At 54.7% G+C, this 25,309-nt stretch overlaps 14 protein-coding genes and 1 non-coding gene across 15 annotated transcripts; 8 read left to right on the plus strand and 7 right to left on the minus strand.

Annotated features, from left to right (window-relative positions):
* Positions 1–320: 320 nt before the first annotated feature.
* Positions 321–1,259, plus strand: BO82DRAFT_403994 (uncharacterized protein; the record flags this gene model as incomplete). Its single annotated transcript, XM_025639415.1, has 1 exon — positions 321–1,259. The coding sequence occupies one exon, from the start codon at positions 321–323 to the stop codon at positions 1,257–1,259; it is 939 nt and encodes a 312-aa protein (XP_025489872.1).
* An 848-nt stretch (positions 1,260–2,107) lies between these two features.
* BO82DRAFT_356110 (uncharacterized protein) lies at positions 2,108–2,926 on the plus strand. The gene has a single exon (XM_025635628.1). It carries the CDS (start codon positions 2,218–2,220, stop codon positions 2,545–2,547), a length of 330 nt encoding a protein of 109 aa, XP_025489873.1. The 5' UTR covers positions 2,108–2,217; the 3' UTR covers positions 2,548–2,926.
* Positions 2,927–3,032: 106 nt separating this feature from the next.
* BO82DRAFT_433894 (uncharacterized protein) lies at positions 3,033–4,300 on the minus strand (the record flags this gene model as incomplete). Its single annotated transcript, XM_025640911.1, has 2 exons — positions 3,033–4,040; positions 4,115–4,300. 2 exons carry the CDS (start codon positions 4,298–4,300, stop codon positions 3,033–3,035), a joined length of 1,194 nt encoding a protein of 397 aa, XP_025489874.1.
* A 383-nt stretch (positions 4,301–4,683) lies between these two features.
* BO82DRAFT_339659 (uncharacterized protein) lies at positions 4,684–5,276 on the minus strand (the record flags this gene model as incomplete). Its single annotated transcript, XM_025633487.1, has 1 exon — positions 4,684–5,276. One exon carries the CDS (start codon positions 5,274–5,276, stop codon positions 4,947–4,949), a length of 330 nt encoding a protein of 109 aa, XP_025489875.1. The 3' UTR covers positions 4,684–4,946.
* A 2,125-nt stretch (positions 5,277–7,401) lies between these two features.
* Positions 7,402–8,023, plus strand: BO82DRAFT_403998 (uncharacterized protein; the record flags this gene model as incomplete). Its single annotated transcript, XM_025639416.1, has 2 exons — positions 7,402–7,793; positions 7,834–8,023. The coding sequence occupies 2 exons, from the start codon at positions 7,402–7,404 to the stop codon at positions 8,021–8,023; spliced, it is 582 nt and encodes a 193-aa protein (XP_025489876.1).
* A 1,550-nt stretch (positions 8,024–9,573) lies between these two features.
* Positions 9,574–10,190, plus strand: BO82DRAFT_264038 (uncharacterized protein; the record flags this gene model as incomplete). Its single annotated transcript, XM_025630941.1, has 2 exons — positions 9,574–9,963; positions 10,023–10,190. Coding segments are annotated over 2 exons (558 nt in total), but the record flags the coding sequence as incomplete, so codon positions are not given.
* On the minus strand, positions 10,102–12,213 carry BO82DRAFT_419359 (cytochrome P450; the record flags this gene model as incomplete). Its single annotated transcript, XM_025640108.1, has 7 exons — positions 10,102–10,456; positions 10,516–10,551; positions 10,609–11,020; positions 11,073–11,459; positions 11,513–11,711; positions 11,846–11,953; positions 12,012–12,213. 7 exons carry the CDS (start codon positions 12,211–12,213, stop codon positions 10,289–10,291), a joined length of 1,512 nt encoding a protein of 503 aa, XP_025489878.1. The 3' UTR covers positions 10,102–10,288.
* A 581-nt stretch (positions 12,214–12,794) lies between these two features.
* BO82DRAFT_384893 (uncharacterized protein) lies at positions 12,795–14,135 on the plus strand (the record flags this gene model as incomplete). The annotated part of the gene is made up of 3 exons (XM_025638133.1): positions 12,795–12,802; positions 13,149–13,681; positions 13,770–14,135. The coding sequence occupies 3 exons, from the start codon at positions 12,795–12,797 to the stop codon at positions 13,925–13,927; spliced, it is 699 nt and encodes a 232-aa protein (XP_025489879.1). The 3' UTR covers positions 13,928–14,135.
* Positions 14,069–14,139, minus strand: BO82DRAFT_t227. Its single transcript has one exon. It is a non-coding gene; the product is annotated as a tRNA-Gly (tRNA).
* Positions 14,140–14,709: 570 nt separating this feature from the next.
* BO82DRAFT_393627 (uncharacterized protein) lies at positions 14,710–15,793 on the plus strand (the record flags this gene model as incomplete). Its single annotated transcript, XM_025638684.1, has 1 exon — positions 14,710–15,793. The coding sequence occupies exon 1, from the start codon at positions 14,861–14,863 to the stop codon at positions 15,791–15,793; it is 933 nt and encodes a 310-aa protein (XP_025489880.1). The 5' UTR covers positions 14,710–14,860.
* A 371-nt stretch (positions 15,794–16,164) lies between these two features.
* On the minus strand, positions 16,165–18,447 carry BO82DRAFT_356113 (ABC1 kinase family protein). Its single transcript, XM_025635629.1, has 2 exons — positions 17,535–18,447; positions 16,165–17,478 (listed from the first exon to the last, which is right to left on the minus strand). The coding sequence occupies exons 1-2, from the start codon at positions 18,338–18,340 to the stop codon at positions 16,260–16,262; spliced, it is 2,025 nt and encodes a 674-aa protein (XP_025489881.1). The 5' UTR covers positions 18,341–18,447; the 3' UTR covers positions 16,165–16,259.
* A 196-nt stretch (positions 18,448–18,643) lies between these two features.
* On the minus strand, positions 18,644–19,434 carry BO82DRAFT_356114 (uncharacterized protein). Its single transcript, XM_025635630.1, has one exon. The coding sequence runs from the start codon at positions 19,285–19,287 to the stop codon at positions 18,697–18,699; it is 591 nt and encodes a 196-aa protein (XP_025489882.1). The 5' UTR covers positions 19,288–19,434; the 3' UTR covers positions 18,644–18,696.
* A 1,706-nt stretch (positions 19,435–21,140) lies between these two features.
* BO82DRAFT_366538 (uncharacterized protein) lies at positions 21,141–21,603 on the minus strand (the record flags this gene model as incomplete). Its single annotated transcript, XM_025637043.1, has 3 exons — positions 21,141–21,223; positions 21,291–21,519; positions 21,574–21,603. 3 exons carry the CDS (start codon positions 21,601–21,603, stop codon positions 21,141–21,143), a joined length of 342 nt encoding a protein of 113 aa, XP_025489883.1.
* A 1,679-nt stretch (positions 21,604–23,282) lies between these two features.
* On the plus strand, positions 23,283–23,821 carry BO82DRAFT_125744 (uncharacterized protein). Its single transcript, XM_025629926.1, has 2 exons — positions 23,283–23,410; positions 23,464–23,821. The coding sequence occupies exons 1-2, from the start codon at positions 23,376–23,378 to the stop codon at positions 23,672–23,674; spliced, it is 246 nt and encodes an 81-aa protein (XP_025489884.1). The 5' UTR covers positions 23,283–23,375; the 3' UTR covers positions 23,675–23,821.
* Positions 23,822–24,392: 571 nt separating this feature from the next.
* BO82DRAFT_250154 (uncharacterized protein) lies at positions 24,393–24,908 on the plus strand (the record flags this gene model as incomplete). The annotated part of the gene is made up of 1 exon (XM_025630871.1): positions 24,393–24,908. A coding segment is annotated over one exon (516 nt), but the record flags the coding sequence as incomplete, so codon positions are not given.
* Between the last annotated feature and the right edge of the window lie 401 nt (positions 24,909–25,309).

Genomic DNA, 25,309 nt, shown 5'->3' on the forward strand with positions numbered 1-25,309 from the left:
TGCGCCCCTCACCCTTATAAAGCTTATCGTCCCGAACAGCTGGTCAATGTGGACCGAGACTGGGGTTGGTGGCTGGGAAGACTTACATTCTTCCTTTGTTTCCATACTATGTGTCCACACGGTAACTCGGTCAGGTCAGAATTCGAAAGACAAACTTCCGGGAAATACGATGTATCCGTTGTAACCAGGATTCATTGTTCGTCACCATCTCATAAATTCGCAGCATTCGTCGGAGAAGTCAAGGGGATGCCTTTGGTCAACATCTATCTACTCACATTCTACACTCTTCTCAACGACACGATGTGTCCTAGAGTTGAATCATGTCTCCGGGTTTCTCTGCCGATTTGAGCCCCGTAGAACTCATTGAGGAATACAGTCGAATGCTCCCAAGTGCTACAACAACACTCAGCCATGATTACGACTATCCCCCTCCCCCAGGCTCTAAGCAACGGGACTGGAAGTCTTACCCTTTGAGATCTGCCTACATAACATCTCTTCTTGTTCTTGAAATCGCAACCGTTCTGACGTTATCGATCCTCCTCGCCATTTCAGAGAGCCGTAATGGCCTACTGTCCGTTCAACACTTACTGGGCCCAGACAAGAGCCCCGGCGGGATGCTGCAGAACCTTTGGAGTGCAGCATATCTGTGGACTACCTTGCCCAATGCCTTTTTCACGCTGTCCCGGGACCTCTGGGCCTCGGTGGTAGATGCAGCGTCCAAGCAACAACCGTATGTTGAGTTACGCAAGGGAAACAAGAACCAAATATTATTATCTACGGAACGAGTTTTCGAGGCCATTTATGCTGTAGCGAACGACGGATTGCGGTTCCCTCGCTCGGTGGTGGACAACGATGAGCCGCCCTCGATCCCAGGAATCCTCTCTACCCTAGATACGCGACTGTTCGTGGTCCCTGAGACGGCGTACTACATCATTGTGATATTGTTCTTCACTGCCGTATGCAACGTTATGTTGCATTATTATCACCGGCGTCACCGGTCGGTACTATGGGAAGAGCCCGTCGGGCTGCTGAGAGCCGCGGAGTTGCTCTACGGGGGAAATACGAGCAGATTCATTGCCCGGGTCAGGGCGCACCATCCGGCTGCCACCCGGATCGTGAAGCTCGCCCTCAATGACCCCGCCTATGCCTTGTACACGGCTGCAGTGGATGAGAGGGGGAAGCTGATGGTTTCTGCGTCTGGTCGAGATCTGGATGATATGATGTGGAATTATAAGCCTGCTTCGGGATACTCTGTGTGAGTTGGTTACCGGTGCTCCGCCTGATTCAAGCAACAAATAGGAGCTAGTCTGGAGGATTAGGATTGATAAGAGTACGATAAGTTGAGTGGACAGTTCTACCAGCGTCTGCCTGGATTGGTTGAGGATGGATAGGACAATAAATCCGCTTAGTGAATCCACTTAGTCTACTCTTGCCCTCACGGCACCACTCCATGTTCAAAACTACTCGGGCAGGTAGCACAGGTACTGTACATGAGAATCAATCTATTTTGCGGGCCCAAGTCCAAGCTAGTGGTCGATGGAGTCGCTGCATGCCGATCTGATGGTCGGCATTAGTCTCGGGTGACCAGCAACTGACAGTCACAATCCCACTTACTATGTATAATACACGCGTGCAATACAGCCACAATGGGTGAATATTCCACCCAGCTACGCGTTAAGTCTATTGTAAGTGGATACTATGGTCGTTACCTGCAGTAAGTTCAGTACGTATGATGCAGCCTGCGCAATGGCCGCTACCCTGGATCGTCATGAGCGACCAATTAAGGGCGACGGCCGGACTGACACATGGGCTGGCTCATCTAAGCATGACGCTATTCCCGGACCCCCTTCCCGTTCGCCCTCAAAAATGGGAAAGGATTGGTAAGGATTGGGGCTGACTTCATAATCTTGGGAGTGGGAGTTTAACATACGGAGGCCCGCCCTGGAAATTATCTCGTTATGACATCATCGTTGCCACGGAGCCGCAGTATAAAATACTCCCCACAAACGCAGCCCTATCCCAGTCAAGCCACTTTGATTTATTATCTCCAAAATTGTGACCAAACTCAGCAAGCACGCATTGAGTTCTTGCAAATTACAACTCTCCTCACAAACCTCCACGAAGAACTTCGCAAACTCAAGCCACACATCGCGGACCCAGCCAATTATCCTACATTATCGATAAGCCCAAAGCGTAACCCACCACCAACCAACCACGATGTCATACAACTCGTCCCAAACCTCCTACTTCGAATCCTCGTCCTCATACTCCTCGGCTTCCTCCTCGTCGAGCGACCAGAACCAACAGCAACAACCACCAAAAACCCACGAATCCGGCCACCGCGCGGCCTTCGCCTCGCACACCGACCCGGAGGGCAACACCACCGTCCGCACCGGCCACCAGAATTTGGGTGAGGAGCCCGTCCTCAAGGAGAAGCGCTTCAGTACCTCGGGCCGGGAGCGCGAGATGATGTTGGCGGCTGGCACCCCCATGGGCGGGGTCAACCGCATCCAGGATCTGAATGAGTCGACGGGAGATACCTACTAGTTTCCCGGTGTCTTCCTCTTCCTCAGTGGGGTGGTGAATGTGTTTTTCGGGGGTGGTTTGTATCCGTGAGGTGGTAATTTTTTTTGCTGGATATGAGACACGTTCCCTGCTGCACTGATTTGAGTGAACTTGATGCTAAGTTTATTGATGAATATATGATATGAATTTATGGCTGGGATTTTTCTTTTGGTGTGGTGCGGGTGTTGTTGGTATATCATCTCTGGGTTTTCTTTGTCTGTGCTATGTGGTTGGATGGATGGCTAGATAGGGCTTTTTCTCTCGGGATAATATCGATTATGATTATTGGGAGAGTTATGAGACGATACTGGTTTTTCTTTGTAGTGATTTGATTCATCTGGAGTAGGTCTTATCTTGTAAGCATTCTTCCAGAAAGGACCCTGTATACACATGCACTTCTATGCCGCTATCTACTATATCTCCCAACTTCTAACCACAATCCCACACCACACACCCCAACAAGGCAATCACTCCAACCAACCCCCCACCACTCCCCCCAAACTCTCCCACAACCACCCATCCCCCAATCCCACAGGGGTATCAAACCCATGGCCCCCCTCCCTGACCGTGACCACCACCTTCCCCGCATCCTCAGCCCGCAAAACCATCTTCGCTTTGGCCACGAACCGTACACTATCCTCCACAGGCACAACCTCATCCTCCCGCCCATGCAAGATCGCGATCCCGCCCCGCGGGATGCTGATGGAAGAATCGTCCAGCCTCTCCATTGGATACCGCAGGCTCCGCTCGGGGTCGTGGGCCGGGTCGACGCCGCGCGCGAACATCTCGGCGATCCGGCCTGTGCGCATCGCCGCGTTCATCAGGTCGAGGCGGTCCGGGAGGTCGGTGAAGGTGCGGACGGGGCTGCGGTGCTGGGTGGCGAGGGTGAGGGTTTTGTTGAGGAGGTGGTGCATTTCTTCTTCTTCTTCTGTTGAGACAGAAGAACCGGTGGCACCGTGTGGTACTCCCTCCCCATTGCTCAGTCTGCTCAGCCCGCTCTCCCTTTCCTCATCTCCCCGGGCCACCAGGGAAGATACTGCCTCCGCCTCCTCCTCCTCCTCCTCCTCCTCTGCTGGTGCTGCTGCTCCCCCCGCTGCCGCCGACACGAAAGAAGACGCCAACCCCAAAAACGCAGGATACCCCACCACCGCGCCGCGGATCTGCTCCGGGAACCGCAGCGCCAGACAGAGACTCAGATACCCGCCGGCGGATCCGCCGGCCACAAGGACGCGGGAGCGGTCGATTGCGAGCCTCCCCGATGCATTTGGAGGTGAAGGGATGTTGGCGAGCAGCGCGGGCACGGCGGGGGAGGAGTGCACCCAGGCCCAGAAGTCGAGGACATCATCGAAGACCTCGTGGATGGTGGCTTCGGGCAGCAGACGGTAGTTCGGGGCGAGGAGCACGGCGGGCGTGCTTTGGGCCAGCTCGAGGAGGTAGCTTGGGAACCAGTCGAGGTAGAGGGAGGAGCCGCAGACCTTTTTTGTTAGTTTTCCTTCGTGGGGAGGGGGTTGTTGGGTTGGGGGCTGGGGGCTGGGAGCTGGGAACGTACTAGGCCTCCGCCGTGGAAGTAGATGATTATCGGGAGAGGTTTGGGTTTTGGGGGGTGAGGGATGGTCTTTGGGATGAGGATGTCTGTTTGGATTTGTTGGGTGGTGTTGTTGTTGTCCACAAAAGTTTTGTAGGGGGCTTGGAGGTGGTGGAATGGTAGGAGGCGGGGATCGGGATCTTGTGACATCGTTGTTGTTTATTTTACTTGAATGCTGGGAGGAGCGCGAATGTTTGGTCAGGGGGTGCGGTTGTTATTTCGGAGTGTTGAGGCTACAGGCTACTTTTATACATTGTTTATGTGCTCGACAGTCCTGGAGATCAGGCTAAACATCCGGCCATCTTGTATACATTCGGGTGTCGGGCTTAATTCCGGGTTGTAGACCGGGATGCAAAGGATGCAAACCCCCATCCTTCGATTAGCCTCGTCTTGACTCGAAACCATTGGCGGGATATCACTCAAGTAGATTGCATGGCTGCAGCTTACTGACTGGAGTCAAATGTTGTAAACGCTGCAAACATCGGCCTTGAGATTCGGTGTCCGGTATTCCCTAGGCGTGACAGTCACTACATCTTCTTTCAGCTAAGATATCAAGTGCTGACTATGACTACCTCTCTGGATGTCTAACACTTCCAATCACAAGGAATCTTATTGCTAGCAGACAGGGGATATAGATCATCAAACATACGCAAAAGTAAACGACATGACTCCAGTCAGCAACTCTCACCCATCGACTCGGTTCAGGCACCGACGCCGTGCTGAGGACAGGCTTTGTCATTCCTAACTCTCTTTCAGGCTTGACCCACGCTAACCCTCCAGACCCCAAGACCTCCCCTTAATGACAGTCGAATGCAACTTGGCAGCACTCCCAATCCCCCAGCCCTGAACACGCTCGGCAGTACATCTTCTTGCCCAGATCCGTCTTCCGCCCCGCATACATGAATGACCCGTCCGGGATCCTGCCCCCGCCGGTGATCGACAACTCCACCGTGTACGGAAGCAGCGAGTAGACAGACCATTTGCCCGTGTCGCTGTCGAAGGGTCGCGCCCCGAGTCCGCGGCAGTATCGATCGTAGACAAACGCCTGGCGGATCTTGGTCCCGGACGACGGGATGTAGCTCGCAATCCCCAGGTTGCAGTAGCCGGAGCCCGTGCCGGAGCACATGGCGGGGAAGTGGTCTGGAATGTCAACGAGGGGCAAGTGGGTGGCTGCGTCGATGAAATGGGCGAGATCTGTTGGGGCAGCTGCCAACAGGCCAAAGAAGGAAAAGAAGAGAACGAGGGTGGTAAGGGGCTTCATCTCGGGGGGGGTTTCGGATCGATTGAGTATAGACTGTCAGCGTGTTGGCAGATGGGAGGTATCCTTCGTTGAGTAGAGAATGGTCTGGGGCGACTCAGTCAGTCAGCCCTGGAGAACGGGCACGTATTTATATAACCACCCTCCGTGCCATGTTTCTGTTGCCTAACCCTTCTCATGCATACGATTGCGATATGGTCCAGCCACCTGGTCATGTCGGTATATTCGCCGGGTAGGGCCCTTTGATGGCCGTGCCCCTAGCCCCAGTACAAACGAGACAGCGAAAATATGCACCCGTGCCAGGGAACAGAGTAGCTGTTATGAGTCGAAACACCATTGGAGGCAGTGTGTCATGGTTTGGAGAGGTTGCACCACTGCGGCCGGGTTAGCTAATCTGCAGATGATTGTGACATGGGTCTGCCAACCAGACTGAAGGGTAATGACTCGAGGGGAGGGTGATGACGACAATTCAATCATTTCTGCAGTCGCATTGGATGGATTGTGTATGCCTAATCTGTGCGAAAGTCAGGTCTCGCAGTGGACTTACTTTGACGGTCCTGGACTGGATCCGGGGTATCCATGCCAATCTGCCGTGCATATACGGACTCAGATCTCGGTAACTCCGGAGGTGGAAACATCCGAATTGATGATGGATTGTTTGACTCGGTCACGCGTGGATTTGTGATTGGATTGGAGGTGGAGGTGAAGTGCAGCAGTGCCGGTCTTTATTCGGCAGGTGTTGTCCGACTGTAAGTGCACAAGCTCACTTCACTGCCACACCTATTTCTGCAGTTGATCTTGCCTTTCATTCCGTATCTTCATTCTTAACGGATACACTGATTATACTAAGGCTGCTTCTAGTGGCTGATTTTGTTGAGATGAGAGTGTTGGTGGACAATGCTGGGCTTTGGAAATGTGTGGCCCCGTAGTATTTGAGTTGGAACTATAAAGGGAAAGAGCTGGGGAACAGGTGACTTCAACTTCCTTGAGTGTACATATTCTCTCCTACTAATCCTCCATCTACGATTATTCCTCAATCATTCCCCATCTCTCAGTCTGTCATTGATCGCTGCTGCAATCCATGATATGCTCTTCTTCAACTGCAAAACACCCACAGTGCAGCTTACACTCTGCCCACAACACCGCAGCAAACGCCCCTACAAGCACTATTGACGCATAACCTTTTGGTCCGCAGCTGGTGAAATCCTGCTTATCTACTACATGCTTCATACTCTACTATTCTTGCTATATCCTTTGAAGCACAACGAAGTTCGCTCAGGCATCACTATCTCAAGAACGCCTCCAGAGCCGCATCGGGGATGTTGCCCACTCCTTGATATGCATTGTCCCTAGCCTCCGCATGAACTGACATTCACCGGTAGTGTATGAGGCCCAAGTCGAACATCACTCCCAATGTTTTCAATAAGCTGACGGGCTTTATCCAGCACTCTGGCATTCACCACCGTCGCTCCAGTACTTCTCGAGGTCTCCCTTAGCCCGCTATCGCACACCCTCAAGCTCTGTTGTATCAGGTCAATTTGCCGGCTTAGCAGACTTAGTACCTGATCAACATCCGTCCGTGTGATGCTGGAAGTCTCAGAGGGAGTTGGCAAGGATTGAATTGCCATCTGCAGGCCTTGTATCTCACCGGCGAACTCGCTCATCGATGTGACAATTCTTCTTTCCAGAGTCCGCAGTGCGTCCTGGTTTTGCCGGGCGCTTCGACTGGCGGTTGAAGACGCCTCATCAGCACCGAGCATTGGTCAACGTGGTTCGGACTCACAGTGTTGCCATGTTGATAGCAATATCAAGAGTTTCTCTGTCCTACTGCAGTCCATTCTTCAGACTTGCAATCTCCCGCCTCTCCAGATGCAAGCGACCTCGATCCCGCCAGCTGACCTAGTCTTCATCCGAGTGAGATGTCAGTTCTCGAGATGCTCCATCTCGGCATATGCTGCCAATGATTCTCGGCAATTCGTCGGTACGGCCGAAAATGTCAACTTCTATGGCGAGTTGCCCGACCAGTTCCATCACTATCCCAGCTAAATCAATCACAGGTAATACAACCCAGTTACTTGAGGATTCACACTTACCATATGTGAAGGACGCGCGCTTCAACTCAATCGCTGATAGTGAAGAGTCCCCCTACTGCCTCGAAAACACGCGCGTGCAGATCCTTGAGGGCATTGACCATTGGGCCAATGATCGCGATGGTCCCTGCATCTTTTGGATGAGTGGCTTGGCTGGCACAGGGAAGTCGACGATAGCCCGCACGGTAGCTCGTAAATATGATGACGAACATCGACTTGGGGCCAGCTTCTTTTTCTCCGTCCTCCATAGTGACACCAAGCGCACGACGAGCTTTGTCACTATAATTGCGCGGCAGTTGGCGGACGCTAATCCTTCTCTGCGTGATGAGATCAAGCTTGGAGGGTCCTCGACCCAAGTTGACTCTGGGGGACAATGAATGGATCCTCGCGGGGGCTCAGAGGCTGCTTCGACTGCCACCCGAATACACCAACTTGGAGGGCGCCGCCGCGTTCGAGAATATCATTGCGATCGCGTACGGTGCTGCCAATGTCTTGATTTTTCATTTCCGCAGCGAGTTGTTATAGGTGTTGTACTTTGTACTTTACTCTATCTTCCAGCTGAAGGATCTTCATTTTCGTTCTGGGGAGCTACATTACCTGCGTTGGGCTATTCGTAGAGGACTTGATATACTCTTCCCTGCAATTTGCTCTCACTCATCAGTGTATATTGCATCGCCACTTGGGGAATTATGGCAGTAGGCGCCATGGAATGGAATGTGTAAACCAGGTGCGCTCAGATTGACGCGCAGCGTAGTGGTAATCTGAGCATTGCATGCCTCAAACTGTGACGACTTGTCCCTCTCCTCTCAGTATCATCAAACAACTTCGAGTAGACTCCTTCAGATCGCACGCCCTATCGAGAATCAAAGTAGAACCATCGATATGACTGCATAGTTTTTGTGTTCAGCGAAACGCCAGAATACATGTTTTCGCACCCCTTGGATTCAGTCAGTACCCATCTTCCATGCCCACAGGAACATCCAGATAAGAACCAGGCAGTAACCAAGACTCCTCACTGGTAAACGCACAGAAAGCGTAGAACCACAACCAACAATCATTAACTTGTTCCTCGGGCAGAGAATCAATTCCACGGTGGGCAGTCTGATGTATGCCTCTGGGAGACCAGATATTCACCCCACCACCCCAACCCATAAACAAACCAATCCTCAAGTGTCAGCATCAGAAACTGTATTATGATCACGCTCCAATTCACCTGCGTTAGCTATCCCTAAGAGTATTCACTACCTAACACATAAAACGTCTGCAAAGTTTGCTATAACATATCCCTCTTCGTCTCTGTGGGGATTTCTTTGTGCCTTTCCTACTGCCTCGCCCTCTCTCTTACAACACAACACAACACAACACAACACTACCTCGTCCCTCACCTAAATAGCTATTTCGCTCTCTTCCTCTCAATCTGTCTCGCTAGCAACAGTATCAGGGCCACAGAGTTGGTCGTCTAGACCAACTCCCACACCATGCCACACCCGGAAGAGAAACACAAGGAAGGATGCAAGGCGCTCGCAGGATCGAGGTAAGAGAAACGACAACACAACTGCAATTGCTACATAAAGAGTCTAAAGCATAATAACCACAGATCCTCGCATCCCCTCAAACACTCGAACAACCAGACCCCTCATCAGCTCCCACCCTCACCCTCTACGACTGCAAGCGACCAGAAGACAGCCCCCAGCCAGGTAGAGTACACCGACGAAGCGATGCGCACCGCGCTCTCCGCCTTGAACCCCAAGACCCCAACCCCAACCCCAACACCGACACCAACACCAACAGCCACGCCACTCGAGGTCCTAGACGCGGAACTCCGCACCTTCTTCGGCGGGGGCATCCAGGCCGCCTCGAACCGGATCACGGCGCTGCGCCGGGCGGTGCTGCGCGGCGAGACCGCCGTCGACCTGCGGCCGCGGGCGTCAGCGTCAGCATCAGCGTCAGCGTCTCCGTACCCCCCACACCGAATCCTGAAGCCGCCGCGCCCGTCGCTCTGGCATCTGTCGTACGTGGCGGCGACGCTGGTGCTGCTGCTGGCCAGCCCGGCGGACGGGGAGGCGACGCTCGCGGCGCTGAAGTGGCAGTCGCAGGCGTTGGCGGGGCTGCCGACGATGGTGGATGTGTGGAAGACGGCGTCGGCGGACCTGGGGAAGCGGTTCGCGCAGGCCAAGAAGGCCGCGATCGACGGCAGGGTCGCCACGGTGACGGTGCTGGGCGTGGATCTGGTGGACGTGGAGCTGCTGGACCGCGGGGAGATCCAGAACCGCGACACGGATTATACCTCCTTCGCGCATACCTTTGTGTTGGCGGTGGGGCGGGAAGGCTTTCGGGTCTACCAGGCGTGGCGCGCGCGGGGCCATCGGTTCGACCAGTACTTGGTGAATGATGGGTCGAGGCTTCGCTCGTGGGCCGAGTCGAAGTCCTTCCTCCGAAGCTTCGGCAGGCTCTGTCGGTCTCAGGTATGTATTCTGAAGATCAAAGAGGCGATGAAAGAAATGGGGTTCTGACGCTAGCGCAGAAGAAATGGTCGCCGGAGTTGAACAGTGCGTATGCAGAGTGTTTTGGCATTGATCTGGACTCGATCTGTGGGGACGGACGGCCGAAGCTTCCTATTGTCCCTGTTTACCGGCCCTGGGTGAGAATCTTCGAAATCAACGACGTCAAGGCCGAACATATCAGGAAGTTTACATGGCATGGCAGCCCTCAGATGGGATGAATGGTGTCTTGCTCAAACATGTTGATTTCTTGGTTACGAAGGTAGCCTCACGTGTTTGTCAACAGTATCTAATTTGGTCGTCGAATCTCTCGCCGCTGCACCTTCAGCTTGACGGCGGTTGGTTTGTAGAACCAATAGTCTTTTGTTTCAAGGCAGGGTTGGGATGGTGAATCAAGCTCTAGATAGAAGGACCGGAGGATCTGTGGTATGACTTTGTATAACTCGCACATTGCCATCTTCGAGATCAATTAGTACCAACGTCACCGCATAATAATTTGATGTCAAGTGAGCTTACATGCTTTCCCAAGCAAGTTCTAGACCCTGCACCGAACTGCACCAGACTTTAGTTCATATACTCCAAGTTTTCATCGCTTTGCAGAATTCTCACATGCAGAATATATTGTCCCAGTCGATCAGCCCCCGGACGCATCCACCGTTCTGGACAGAACTCGTCTGCATCCTCCCCGAACACAGATGGGTCCGATTGCACAATAGGAGCATTCGCACCAATCCGTGTGCCGCCGGGAATCTTGTAGCCAGATACTATTCGTTCTTCGTTGGCTGTTTGACGGGGCAGTGTCAACGCTGTGGTTGGGTGAACTCGCATGCCCTCTTTGATACATGCGCTCAGAAAGGGTAGTTTCACAGCCTCGTTGTAGGCAATATGCGAAGCCCCCAGTTCTCCCTTGGCAGTCGCCATATCGATCTCCTCGAGCACAGCCTGATAGATCCGCCGATCTTTTACGATGTGAAACATGGTAGTCGCCATTGTAATAGCTGTAGTATCGCTTCCACCGAAGCTGCGCATTTATTAGTGGTCAATGCGCACTGGGTTCGACGGCGAGGACATACAAGGCAAGGAAAGCCTCCATTTTCACATCCGTTACCTCAAAATCAAGGGACTTTCCTTTGTTGTAATAAATATCGAAGATCCGCGTGAGAATGTCAGAATGGCCAGAACGTCCTTCTGCCTTCTTCGCTTCACTTATGCGGTCTTCTACCACAATATCGGCTGCTTTTGTGAGATGGTCAAGCGCCCCGAAGGCTTTCCTTATCCGGCCGAACATGAACCCCACGAGCATGAAGATTGGACGTATATAAGAAGGCATGACACCAGCGAGGGCCATGACTGGAATGAGGACGTCGGTGGCTGCTAGGTAGCCCAGGTGGTCGTGTCCATTCTGGAGGAACCCGAACATTCGACCAAAGTAAAACTCCCCGACTGCATCGTATGCATACCTGCCGCATGGCTTGAGTTAAGCTTTGCGTGGTATTTTAGCTTGAGAACTTACATTCGAGCCCACCGGAAGAAATCGACCGTCGCCTCTTGTTGGGCGAGCTCCGCGAAGCGCTCGAGTAGAATATCGGTGCACTTGTCTACGTACTTCTCTGCCTGGAGCACATTTGACATTGAGTAGGCATGATTCACGATTCGTCGCCTGCGGGCGTGCAGCTGTTCGTCGGTAGCTGAGAAATGGTCTGGATATCGTGCTAGAAGAGCGTCAGCGTCGTGGTATCGAATGTGTCAGAGTAAAACTCACCCCAAGGAGGACGAAAAGCCAAGTAGAAGTCGGTCTATATAGTCAGGGCGGCCTTTTCTTTATCCTTCGGGAGGCAAGCTACACAGAACCGTATACTCACTTTTTTAGACCCCGAGTTGGCACCGTATATAGCCTTCAAGGATCGGGCGTCATTCATGATGAGCTCGTTTGGTGCTATGCGAACAATCGGTCCTGGAGGACGTCAGAATAATCGTACGGGGCAGAGCAATGTAGTGTTCTCCAAACGTACCGTATCTGCGATGCAGCTCCTTTTGCTCAATCACTGTCTTGCCACGGGCAACGTGCAGGACGACCCATAGTCGGGAAATTGAGGCCAACGGAGGTCCAGGGAACCTGGCCAAGGGATGGAGCCACCTGGCATAAAGTATCCAACCGCCATAATAGACTGCAAGCAGTATCCCCAGATTTTTGATCGTAGCAGATGGAATCATTATGAGTTGACCACGGTTTCGTTGTTTTCGAAAGCGTGCCGGGGGCTAGCCGGGGTTTATATGCATGTAGGCAACCCATCATTATCTGTGGTGCTGTGCGTCTAGTCATTTGTGCGCCGGTCGACCTCAAATGGCGTCTTGCAGCAGCTAGCGAGCTTTGGTCGAGGAGCTATCATGGTTTCGACGTCACAATGCTGGGGTCAGGGATTGTAGTCCGCCCTAAGAGCCACCAAGTGGAGATGTCAGCTTTGTAGCGCCAATAGTGACAGATCCGAGATCAAACGGTCTTCGAGCGAGACAGCGACCTCTCGACGGTGCTGGTGACCCTTGTTCGTCTTTGCTTAGTCCACTCAGCAGCCATTGGCTAGTCTTATCATCGTGTCACTAATTATCTCTCGGTTCTGGTCAGACGGCACCAACAGGGATGTCGCAAGTTGTTGTTTAGGAAGACAGACAAGCTGGCTTTGTTATTGGGAAGGTGAAGGTGAACAGATGACAGAGAAAGGGAGCCCATGTGCTTGTTTGGCGGACTTGGGGGCGTGCCTTTATTAGCCCGCAATCGCTCAGTCGCACTGGCCATTATGGATGTGTACGGAGTACGTCCTCGGGCTTACTGTACTGTACTACATTCAGTGGCAAAAGCCTCGCTTTCGAGCAGATGATCGCGGTTATGACCATAGCAAATTGTACAGTACAGTAAGGAATAAAGCTCATTAGTCAATGATGAAAGAATATCGGATTTCGGAAGAGACGCCTGTCTTTATGACAGCCATGCATAGTTCTCCGACTTCTCCGCATCCGCCACCGCAACCAGCCCTCCGCTTGTTATCTTATCGCAATCAGTCAATCAATCCACCTCTTCCCCTGACTACATCCAACATCCAACTCTTCACCACCTTATCCAACACCAACCACCCAGACTCCACTCCATCCAGAATGGAAACCTCCCTCCCCCTCCCACCAGCCGCTACCCCAGCCGACCAACCGCCGGTCCTCAACTACATCCTCTCCTTCCTCCTCGTCGGGGTAGCCTGGGGCTTCACGACCCCCTTCATCCGCCGCGCGGCCGCCGACTTCAACGCGCGCCAGGAGGCGCGAACGGGGGTATCGCAAGACGAGCACGACCCTACAGCTACCCAACCCCCAACCACCTACAACAACAACAATGCGCCCGAAAGCGACAACGAAACCGTACCCCTGAACCCAATGCTTCCCTCCGACGAACGCAACCACCCGTCACCTGACAACAACGACAACGACAGCGCCAGCGAAACCGACCTCCCCCCACCCCCACCCTCCCAACAACCCGTCTGGATGCGCCAGCAGTCCCAAAAATCCTGGCTCCGGACGAAAATCGTCGTCGTGCTCGGGACGGTGGTCAACCTCCTGCGGACGCCGGCGTACTCGGTGCCGTTGGTGGTGAACCTGACGGGGAGTATTTGGTTCTTTCTGTTGGTGGGGAAGCATGGTATGTTGCGCCCGCTCGCAGATCATCGAGGAGGGACCTGGGGATCCAAAGGGAAAAATCACTGACAAACTCCGTTTTCGGTGGATAGAGCTCTCCCTCACCGTGCCGTTGGCCAATTCGAGCGCGTTCCTGTTCACGGTGCTGGGCGAGTGGTACGTGGAGCGGAAGGTGATCGCGCGGGAGACGTGGGTGGGGATGGCGTTGGTGTTGGCGGGGATTGCGATTTGCGTGGTGTCGAAGTCATAGGGTTGGTTTGGTGTGCTTGAGTGGAATTATCAATCTGGAATTGAGTATGCACTGGGTAAAAGGAGATAGATGTGGTGTAGGATTGTGTTGCTGGAAATGTCCGTGGTAGTTCTGAATTGAACGGAACAAAAAAGTAAGCATTGCATCATCCGTGAATCGAACACGGGCCTCATCGATGGCAACGATGAATTCTACCACTAGACCAATGATGCTTGTTCATGTTGGAGTCAGTTAACTTTGACAACATATACCATTGCACTCTCATACATGGAATAGACTGTACATACCGCAATCAACTGCAGGTAAACAGGTACACCGGCACTGATCAATGCATGCTGGACAAGTCTAGACATCAACGTCATCTCAATCAAGTAAGATGATCTACACATGAGTACATTAGATCCCTCTACTCGCCAAAGCATCAAGCAGCAAAGCATTAGATTCACCGTCGAGAAAACGATACAACATCCAGTACCATTCGACATTGTATATTTCATCAGACCCTACCACCACCGCCAGCGACATCTAATGGAAACCACCACGGTCCCAACCCAGCCATACATGCTCCTCCTGCAACAACCCCCGCAAACTCAGACGGACAACCCTACTAAACTACTAAACAAGTGCAGCCAGACCAAGAGCGATCCGTGCCTTACCCCGGATTTCCATACCCCGGATTCCTTCCCGCTGGGCGGGCGCATCACCACTCCGCCTCCGACCCAGCCATGCTCATGTCCACCAGACCAGCAGCAGCAGTCACTACCTATCCTCTACTCCACAACCCCAACCACAACCCCAACCAGCTACACATATTGAGTCCATGGATACGTGAAACCTCCACCTCTTCACACTCCCCAACCCCGCCCCACCCAACCCAAGACCTTACCCAGCAACTCATCCTCAACCACAAAGAACCACCTCAAATCCTCCCAAATGGACCTCACCGACCCCGCCCACAACCTAGGAACCTTCCGCACGCGCCCGCGCACCAGCCGCTCCGGCGACCAAGAACTCCCCTGGAAACTGATCATCCCCGGGGTCGACGACAACGACTACGATAAACAAGAACAGGAACAGCAACAGCAACAGCAACCGCAACCGCAACCGCAACCGCACAGCTCCCCCATACTCAAACCCACCGCCACCACCAGAACCACCGGCGGGTCCCACGCCTCATCCACAGAATGGTCCGCCCGCATCACCGGGGAAGTCCTCAGCAGCATCGGCAAGAACAGTATTCTCGTTCCGCCGCGACCATCATCCCAGCAGCAACAGCAGCAGCGCTCGAGATCCGCTCCAGCGCCCGCACCCGCACTGGCACCGGACCTAGATTCAGATGCGGTGTCTCCGAAGTCGAAGAACATACCGGGAGTTGGGCAAGGGCAAGGGCAAGGACATGGACACGGACAAGGGGGAGGAAGAGGGAGAGAAGAAGGAAGTAGCAGGACCACCACGATACCCCTCCTCAACCCCAACCTAGGCCCAGCCCGACCCCTCCCCCGCCGAGGAGGATCTACTACAGACGTCGCCGGCGGCGGCGGTAGCGGTAGCGGCAGGACCCCGTCCCCGCTTCCCCCACCACCTCGCGCGAAAATCGATCTTCCGGGGTTACCTCCGGGGTCGAGCCGAACAGGGTCGATTGCATCCCTGATGCGGGGGAAGGAGCCAGACCCAAAGCAGCAGGCCGAGAAAGCCAGCCCCTCGACGGAGGGTGCAGTTGCAACGCAGCCCGAAACTCCGAGCAGGCACGAGAGCAAGCACGAGGACGAGGAGGCGGAGATCGTGATGTTTAGTACGGCGTATCCGGGGCAGGAGTGGAGGCCGGTGGGGTTTATGGAGGCGTCGGGGTGGGGGATGAGTGATTGATTGACTGAGTGCAGGTGCTTGGGGGGTTGGGAATGGAAACTGGGATCTGGGATCTGGGAACTGGGAGGTTATGGCTAAAGTAATGTAATGAATGGGTGGAGGGTCGGCGCATTCTGGATTACTGGGTTGGCGTGTCATTCTGCTTTGGGGCTTTGGCTTTGTTTGTGTGCCTTGGCTGGGCGTGATCCAGGTTAATCTGGTATAGGGGCTTGATTTGGGATGCATGCATCCAGAAGAATGGTTACTGTGCATACTGTCGTGAACAATTCAGGGAGCGAGTTGGTCTAGTTATCATTGTAGACGCATGATTTCTGTTGCTGCTAAGTAAGGCGTCGTCAGCTCGCTAGCCATACCATACACGCCCAGAGCAACGGAAGCCCAACCTCGAAGGAGTACGGGAGAAGAGTATATAAGTGTATGTGTATGATGTACAGTACAGTGTCTATCCACCACCTTCCGCCAGAAACTATCCCTCGAAAATATTACTCCCCAGCTCCACTCCCATATCCTTGGCCACCCCGCGCATCTGCAACTCGATCTCATCCTCCATCCCCCCGCCCAGCCTCAAGAACTGGCGCACCTTCGTGAACCAGAAGAACAAATCCGTCCCGAACAACACCGCCCGGAACACGAGGTGGCCCCAGGCGCCGCGCAGCCGGGCGGCCACGCCCTCCGGCCGGTCTTCGGCCAGCGCGCGCGAGGCCCACGTGCCCGTGATCTTGACGCGGTTGACGGGACTGCCCAGAAATTGGTTGTTGGCCTGCACGATGCGGAGGTTGCGCCCGATGAAGATCAGCGGGCGCGGCCATTTCTCCTCGTCCCCCAGGATCTGGCGGATCGCGCGGCGCGCCGACTGCTGCATCTCGTAGTGTAGCGTCGCTGGGTCTTCCGGGGACAAGGTGCGCGAGACGGAGCGGTGGGTCGAGAGGTCGCCGCCCCGGTAGGGGCGCATCAGGGTCGCCGACGCGAAGAGGTCGGTGTTCTGGACGCCCCACGAGGAGACTATCTCCGACAGAGTGGTGTTGTCGAAGGTGAGGAGCGCTTTCCAGAACCGCGCGTATTGGTGCCGGAAGGCCGGTTCCATGTGGATGTACAGGCCGTGGTCGATGAGGACGAGCTCCGGGTTGCCCGCAGGGGTCCGTCGGATGAAGATGTTGCCCGGGTGCGGGTCGCAGTGGACGTACCCCCAGAGGAACATCTGCGCGGAGAAGAGGTCGACCATCGTGGTCATGACCTGCTTGAGGGAAAGGCCCAGCCCGCTGTCACTGTAGCCGCCGCGCCAGTGGGTGCGCTCGGGTTTGAGCTGCGTGGCATTGCGATCGAAGTTGGATTTAGGGTTCTGTTGGGCCTTGGTGGAGGGCGGGTCGAGCGGCGTGCCGTGGCAACCGGGGGTGCCTTGACGCCATCCGCCACGCCAGGGTCGCGTGATGGAGTTCTTGTCCCAGAGGCGGACGCCCTCGATCCACTCGGCGGTCATCACCCGCTTCGAGCTGAGCTCGCGGTAGACCTTGGGGATGTACACTCGGTCGCGGAGGCGGGGCTCGCCGGCCACCAACCGCGCCATATTCTCGGAGTTGTCGGCTTCATTCTCAAAGTCCGTCTCCAGGGAGAGTCGCTCGGTGACGTACGGGACCAGGCTGTAGAACGGGATGTCAAAGAGCCGACTGTAGATCCATGTCACCACCCTGCTGCAGTTAGCATGCGGTCAGACTAAGAGCCGTCGAGTGAACCGGAATCATACTTGAACGCCCACAGGTCCCATGTGATCTGCTTGCCGATCTCCCGTTTCTGAATCTTGATCGCCACCTCGCGGCCATCCACCAGACGAGCCCAATGCACCTGCGCCACGCTGGCACTGGCCCGGGCCGTCCGCTCCATGAGGCCCTTACCGGGCTCCCCGGTGAACGAGACCCCGAAGACCTCCTCGACGGAGCGGCCGCCGAAGTCCTCGCGGATGACCTTCTCCACCTCCTTCCAGTCGTTCTGCGGCGCATCGTCGAACATGCGCGCGAACATCTTCTGGAACTCGGGCGGCAGGATGGCGGACTGCATGGCGATCGCCTGACCGATCTTTAGGTACAGGCCGCCATTGTGCCGCAGGAGGTCGGACAGCCGCTCGGCGTTGCGCGTGTGCACGGCGGCGATGGAGCTGGCCAGCGGAGGGTTGGGGCGGAAGTTGATCTTGTAGTCCAGCGCCACGAGGAGGCCCAGGCCGAAGGTGCGCGCCGTGCGGGTCAGGCTGGCGGCGTAGAATTGGTTGTCGACCGCGTAGATCGCCCCGGCGGTGAGGGACAGATAGACGAGGCGACGCAGCCATTTGCGCGTGCGTGTGTAGGTCTTGGCTGGGGTTGGCTTGCCGAGGGAGGCCGGCGAGGGCGGGACGAAGGGCTGGTATCGCCCGGGGTGGACATGGCGGCGGTTGGAGAGGGCTGGGTACCGCCGCGGCGGAGCTGGGAACTGGAAGTAGTGGTGGGCACGCGAGCGGACGAGAGGAGAGGAGGATACAACGGGAGAGCGCAGGAGGCGCAGATAATTGGCTGATGCCATTATACCGAGATTTCCAGCGGAAGAAATGGCATGGCGGGTTGAACAGCGAGTTTGAGAAACAAATGGGTTGAGGTTGAATGAAAAACTGAGGAAAAAGAGATGGCGTTGCAGTGGCAGCTGCAAGAGAGGATGACGTGAGGCGGTCGAGTTGGTCGGGTTGGTCGAGTTAAAGCGGCGGAAGGCCAGGGCGGAGTTAACGCGCTGGCGGAGACGGAGATAAGCCTGATCGGGTCACAGCAAGCAATACTCAGGTGGTATTATTGCATGCATGCATGCAGCAGCAGCAGCAGCAGCAGCAGCTTACTCACATACTGGAATATAGCATGTAACTAGGTACCTCACTGTACAGTACACAACTAGAAACTATACATCTCCCCCATCACCATCATCTCCCCCCCCAATTGCCGACACACCCCGGCATACTCGCGCATCTTGTTGGGAATAATCTCCTCCCAGAGCTGGTTCTTCTGTACCCACTCATACTGGGCTTGACAGACCAGCTCGGAAGCCAAGGGCAGCAACCGGGGCAGGTGAACCAGCGCGGCCCGCACAAAACCCTTTTTGAAGCAAGAGCCGAACGCGGCCAGGGTCTCTCCATCCGCACAGACATCGCGGCCGCCGTCCAGCAGCGGGCCGCATTGACGCTTGAGGAGCGCGGCCACCTTGTCCCCTAGGCGCATCATCGCCGCCTCCTGTTGATCGGGGTGATCCACCCAAGCCAGGAGGCTGCGGACGGCGGGCAGGAAGGTGTGGTTGCGCGTCCAGAGGTCCCAATGCGCGACCGTCGGTCGACAGCCTTGGTCGCAGATCTCATGTTGGAACTGCTCGAGGAGAGCGTGCGGACGACTGGTGAGGGCAACGATGGCCTTGAAGCAGGTGGCGCTGAATTTGGCAGTGACCGGGGAGATAACAAGCATAATCCAGAGGCCAAGACTGAGAAGCCGCATGGTAAACCGGCAATAATGGGTTATACGTGATGTAAGGAGACCGGAGGGGAGATTAAGAGAGAAAAGAGAAGAATGAGTGAACGATGAGAGTCAAGTGAGAGGAAAGGAAGAGAAGTGTGAACACTGAGAAGAGGAGGGGGGAAGAAGGCAAAGAGTGGCAGTGGCAGTGGCAGTGTTTCTCTCTTCTGTCTCTCCCCTGGATGATCGACAAACACCCCCAGTTCTCTTCCCTTCCCTTCCCCCGCATCAATTCTTCCCCCATAGTCCATCCAGCTTCGACCTCCGGCAACCCTCGGACATCATTCGGAGACTCCCATTCCCAAGGCCTCAACGCACCGGCCCTCTGCCTTCCGGACACCAAAGATAGGACCCCTCTCCCCTTTACCCCTCCCTCAAACCTCCTGAGGAGGAAAAACAATGAGAACAAAACCAACAACCTGCATGCTCCTCAATTAATGAACCGAACTGAGCCCTAATCCCCTCACCCCCCACTATCGATTTGATTACCTCCAGCAATCGAACCTCCCATTAAGCAGACCATTGTCCAAATCCAGGTGCTTCTTCAATGTGATAGATCAAGCTTCGATTGTTTAGCTGTCCGTCTAATCTCGACCATTTCTTTCTTACTTTCTCCTTTGCCCGCCACAACCGACAATGCCCGGCCGGAAGAAGATCATCCACAACCAGAGTTCGTGATATTCGCGGTCAGCGCGGGTACACCCGTACAGCAGGAGGGTCCGTGGACAATCCTCGCGGCAATTTGCGAACGAAAACTCTGATACCGATGTATCAATCATATCGATAAATCTGCAGACGATGGTGGTTGCGCATCGCATGCATTGACACTCCCCAGCGCCACCACACTGATTCCGATCATCCCCTCGCAGCAAGACTATTGAACGATAGACGGACCACCCCTCCCCCGTTGTCCTGCAGGTAAGAAATATACCGCGTGCAGATGAGACTGGGACCTGGGACCTCTTTTTGCGATCTGTCGAATCCCGCTCACCTGATCGGGACGGTGCGACTGGAGGAATGCGGGGAGGAGGGAGAGAGCAACTTACTCAATTGAGGAGCCCGAAAGTGCTAGGTCAGAATGGAATGGATGGTGTTGGGGGAGGGGCGGTGTCGGGCTTCTTGTTCTCCCTCGTCGGGGACCTGAGTCAAACAAGGGGGAGGGGGAGGGGGAGGGGGGAAGGCGAGCTCCGATGAGACGGAAGAATGGGGCCATGGCTGGGGAGAGGAGAGAGGGGGGGGGGGGCGAAGGCCAGTCCGTCACGGAGCTGATTAGATTGGGTTTGAAGTTAAGGTTCCTCCCTACGGAGCAATAAGGGGCTGGCTAGCATTACAGTTGGCCGAAAGCGTGGGAGGTCCGGTTGTGAGTTCACATTGATTCATTAGAGTTATTCGCTATCCGTAAGTTGTAAAAGTCGACCACTATGCTAATGCCGAAACCGTTCGTACCGGGTGTATATCCCCCCTTGCGTCTGATGCCCGAAACTCCTCGCTAAAACCAACCAAATCCGAAATGATAACATGGAGAGAGATAAGACATGAGAGAGATGAAACAGATAGAGAAGAGAAATGCCAAGTGGCAGTACAAGGAAACGCCTCAAGGAGTGAGATCTAGAATGCTTGTAGTGATGGTGATAATGATGATGATGATGATGATGATGATGATGATGACAAGATGACAAATGAAAAGCCGTCGTCCCGGACAGGGTATTTGCGCTGTGTGTGTGAAGTCTAAAAGAGTAGAGAAAGGCTGAAAATGCGAAGTCAAAAGATCAGAAAAAAGAAGAAGAATGTCGAAGGGAGACGATGATTGGATGAAGGAAAGAAAGGAATGCCCGTCAGGCATGTCGCTGGCGTCGGCGCAGCTCGTCTCGGCTCAAAAAGCGACGAATACGCGAAACAAAGCGGCCGGCAGTGGAGTCTGCGTCAGGGTTAGCGTGGCTCACATGCACCTGGGGTGACAGGTCACACTGGCGGGCGAAACATACCACTGTATCGGCGGCCACTGGGCTTAGACGAAAAATGCTCCGGGGTGGACGGATAAGACATATCGGTCCAGTAGCATGTATCCGGATAGTCTGCGAGGTGGCGGGCCTTGGCCCATGGGTTCTCATCGGATTGCAATTGAAGGGCGACCACATGAGGGTACAGTGATCCCAGTGGGTAGAGGATCTCCTCGGGAGAGCGTTGTCGGTCAATGTCCAGACTCTGGCTGGTCTGTGGAGTATCAGTATGGTGGGGATGGAATGATGAGGCTGGCGTGATACTCACGTAAGGCTCGTAGTTGCTCTTGTAAGTCATGGTGGGTGTGAAGTTGTGAAAGATGTGATTGATGTGATTTGTTGAGAGATCGGTGGTGGGTAGGTAGTATGTGTAGTGGTTCGGCGGATCGTTGTATAGAACGATGTAGAACGGCAGAGGATAGCGATCGATAGATATAGATCTCGCGATTGACGATTGACTGAGAGTCGATCAAGAATGTGATTGCTGAAAGAGAGACACGTTCTCTGAAGAGACTTTGGAACTGGATGGGGACAGGCTCGGGAGAAACCTTGATAGTTATATAACATGCGGCCGAACAGCCGTGCCCTGGTGGAGGTCAGAGGAGATTGTCAGCCACGCCTGGCTGGTTTTAGCTGAAGGTGGGGAGCAGCTGCCACGCATCGACCTGACCCTGGCTAGCCTTGTTGTTTAATTGGCATTTTTGTTTTCGTTCGCTTATCCTGGCAACAATTAGAAAATCCAAACCTTCTTTTCATTTTCCTTTTTCTTAAATCGATGTAATCATGAACTAACCAATCTATTGTTCACCGATGGCTGACAATTTACGAGATCCCAGCCGCGAGGATCACCGACCAGGATAATCCCAGTCGTGCCGGCCGACCAGGAGCCAGGAGTCGATGGATCGCATCGCCGGGCCTGATTTGAATTTAGGTCAGGCATGATCTCATCATCACTTCAGTGGTCGCCAGATCGATTTCAAGGTTAGAGCGAAAACCGGGCGGGAAACCGGGTTAGTCGCAGTTGCCCTGGGCTAATTCAGGTCCGACGGGTTGACGGCGACCGCATTGTCCAGGCTGACTGGCGGACACTCTCAGGAACTAGCTGGCCCTAAGCAGGATAGCTGAGAGCATCTTCATCTGTCGATTTGTGACCATCCAGTCATCGATCGGGAATGGCCGCAGGTGGGACTCCACTCGGTCAGGCACTTGGTTTCGAATCCGGATCCAGTGCGTCAGAGAGCGGGGACTGCAGCACTACTGTTTAGCGTGTTTACACAGTACACAGTAGTGTGTTGCTGCATCGACTGCACGTCTGCTTCGCTCGCAGGCTAAGGAGTAGTCTAGCTGATCGACCGCCAGCATGGCCGAGGTGGCCGGTGGCCGGTGTGTCCGATGGACGGCGATCAAGCCTGTCGCCTGCTTCCCCTTGCATGGAGAAAGCCGGTCAGGTCGGACTATCGTCCACGTTGTGCCGTTCCTGGGGGGTTGCATATGTATGGTGACGCGCCTGTACACACCCTTTTCTTTTTTTTCTTGCTCTTTTATTTTTTTGCTCGCTTGAAGAACAAGGAGAAGTTGGTCAGGGTGGCCAGAGAGTGGGAAGAGGAGGGTTGTGTCACGATTGCGTCGGAGGGTCAGCAGGAGACATGGTGCGGGGGATGGAGACTGTGTGAGAGAGTGTCAGTCAGCAGCGGAGCTGTCACAGATCGGTGGGTGACTATTGATTCCTGCCTGGGAGCCTGTTTTCTCAGGAGGCGGAGGGCGGATGGGACAGGCTGCTTGCTGACTACGGACCTAGTTTACACACACTCACTCCCATCGGCCCGCCCCCCCCCTCTCCACTCCTCCATTTCCATCGCTATTCCTCACCATTCTTCTCTTAGGGACTTAGGCCCTCAGCTAGCTCTTAATACGCAGCGTAATATTAATCTATTTCACTTCCTATGATCCTATCAAAGGTCGGGATAAGCGAATCGCCGCTAATGTCCGTGTTTTCCAAATCCTGGTGTCTCTAGCGCCAGGGAGCTCTCCAGGTTCTCGGGTCTGGATGTATGAATAGATGGATAGACAATGCGAAGGTCTAGATGGGAGCTGCTGACGGGTAGGTAAGCATTGGGTAGACTAACTTATTCGGATACTGAATAGCTAACGCAACAAGGATGCAGCGAGGACGAGAGACCTTACTCACTACATCTTCCCTGTCGACTCTCTGCATGCCTGGTAGCCTCAGGCCTCTAAATAGGGCTGCACAGCCACGCTACTACGGCCCCGCCGGCACCGAACATCTGCGGACTGCGAACAGATCTGTGGCGGTCTGGCGGAGAAGCCCGTGGCTTGACCCTGTCCGTCTCCGCTTAGGGCGTCAATAGTCGGGATAGCTTCACACCCACACTCACACCCACACCCTGAGTCGACCGTCGGCTCTCCACACTTCCCCTGTCATGCGGCCCCTCGCCGTGAGCTTGAGCTTGTTGCATTGATGCTCGGCCTGTTTTCTTTCCCCTTCGGGATGACCATCGGGCTGGCCGCCATCCCCCCTTGTCCCGAGGGGAGGGTCCGAGAAGTATAAGGAGGAGATTCCCTCGTGTCGACTCTCCTCTCAAATCATCCATCGTGCAACACTTCCTCGTTTGCCTCCGTCAGCCAGCACATGTCTACGTCCCATGGCGCTAAGTCCAATTCCCTCCGAAAACGATTATCGGCGAAGCTCTCCGTCAATGGACTGGTCCGATCAGTCGCCCATCGCTTCCCCCGACTGTTTCCCCGCAAGTAAGAAAACCTTTCTATTATGACCTTCCCGAGCACGTCTAAAGTTCACGGCCCCTGGGCCACACAGAATCTCTCTGGCTGGACACCACTGAACTCCAATCCGGTTCTAGACCTGTGAATATGTCCCCAGCAGGCGGCGGGCCATCCACGCCCGCATCGTCTTCATCCACCTCGACGAAATACTCGTCGGCTGTTACGGAATCGCCTGCATCTACTGCTGCTGCTGCTGCTTCAAGACAGCAACAGCAACAGCAACATCACCCCTTGCCGATCCCACCAGACACGGCTGCAGATCCGTCGTCGACTCCGATCGACCTGCTGGACACATGGTATCCGCAGTATCTACGCTGCACGCAGTACTTCCTCGAGCAAGGCCAATTCTCGCCCGCAGTGCTATCGCTAGCTGCGTTTCTGAACATCCGTCTACCGTGCCAGCGGATTGAGCACCAACAAACCTCCTCCTCGGACGCAGGAGGGACAACAGCGACAGCAGCAGCAGCAGCAGCAGCAGCTCACGTGCAGCTGCGGCGGTACATTCGACGACTCGTGGTGACGGGGCACGACAGCCCCGAGGTGCTGCAGGCCTTCTTCGGCGCGGCGTGGGCGGGCGGGGTGGGGTGTGTGGTGCAGCAGGAGCGGCAGACGTACCTGTTTACGGCGAAGAGCAGCGGGTGGGCGGCGACCAAAGCGGCGTACGACCTGCCGCCGGACGAGCAGACGCCCTTCCTGCGTCCGCTGCGGGCGCCGGCGGAGGAGGAGCTGCGGCTGGCGGAATCGCGGTGGAGTGACTGGTTGGCGATGGAGGACTGGATGGTGGGGCCTCGGAGTCCGTGGAGTGGTTGATTTGATTGATGATGTCTACGATTTTGGGGTTTTGGCGCTGACATTTTCCTATGTTCGTTCGTTTTTATTCCTTTTCCTTGGTTCAGATTGACAACAATGCAGCCGAACATGATTTTCTGCAATTCGCAACATGATAGAAGGATTGTCATATACCTAGTCTTCCTGCCCGAAGCCACGCCTCTAATTCCCGTTCCCGGGTTAGCAGACCTATACGATACTAGTAACCCTGGGCTCGAGTAAGACACCCCAGACAATATGAGGATCAATTAAGATGAACCACTCAGTATCGGGTATAGTAGTGTAGATATAGCGGAAGATTCCAAATCGTGTTGTGAACCCCATCCAACTAGACTAGACAAGGAAGTCGATAAACTACTTACGTTCCTGGGCAG

Source organism: Aspergillus uvarum, assembly GCF_003184745.1.
Source record: "Aspergillus uvarum CBS 121591 unplaced genomic scaffold BO82scaffold_43, whole genome shotgun sequence".
NCBI classification, from domain to species: Eukaryota; Fungi; Ascomycota; class Eurotiomycetes; order Eurotiales; family Aspergillaceae; genus Aspergillus; species Aspergillus uvarum.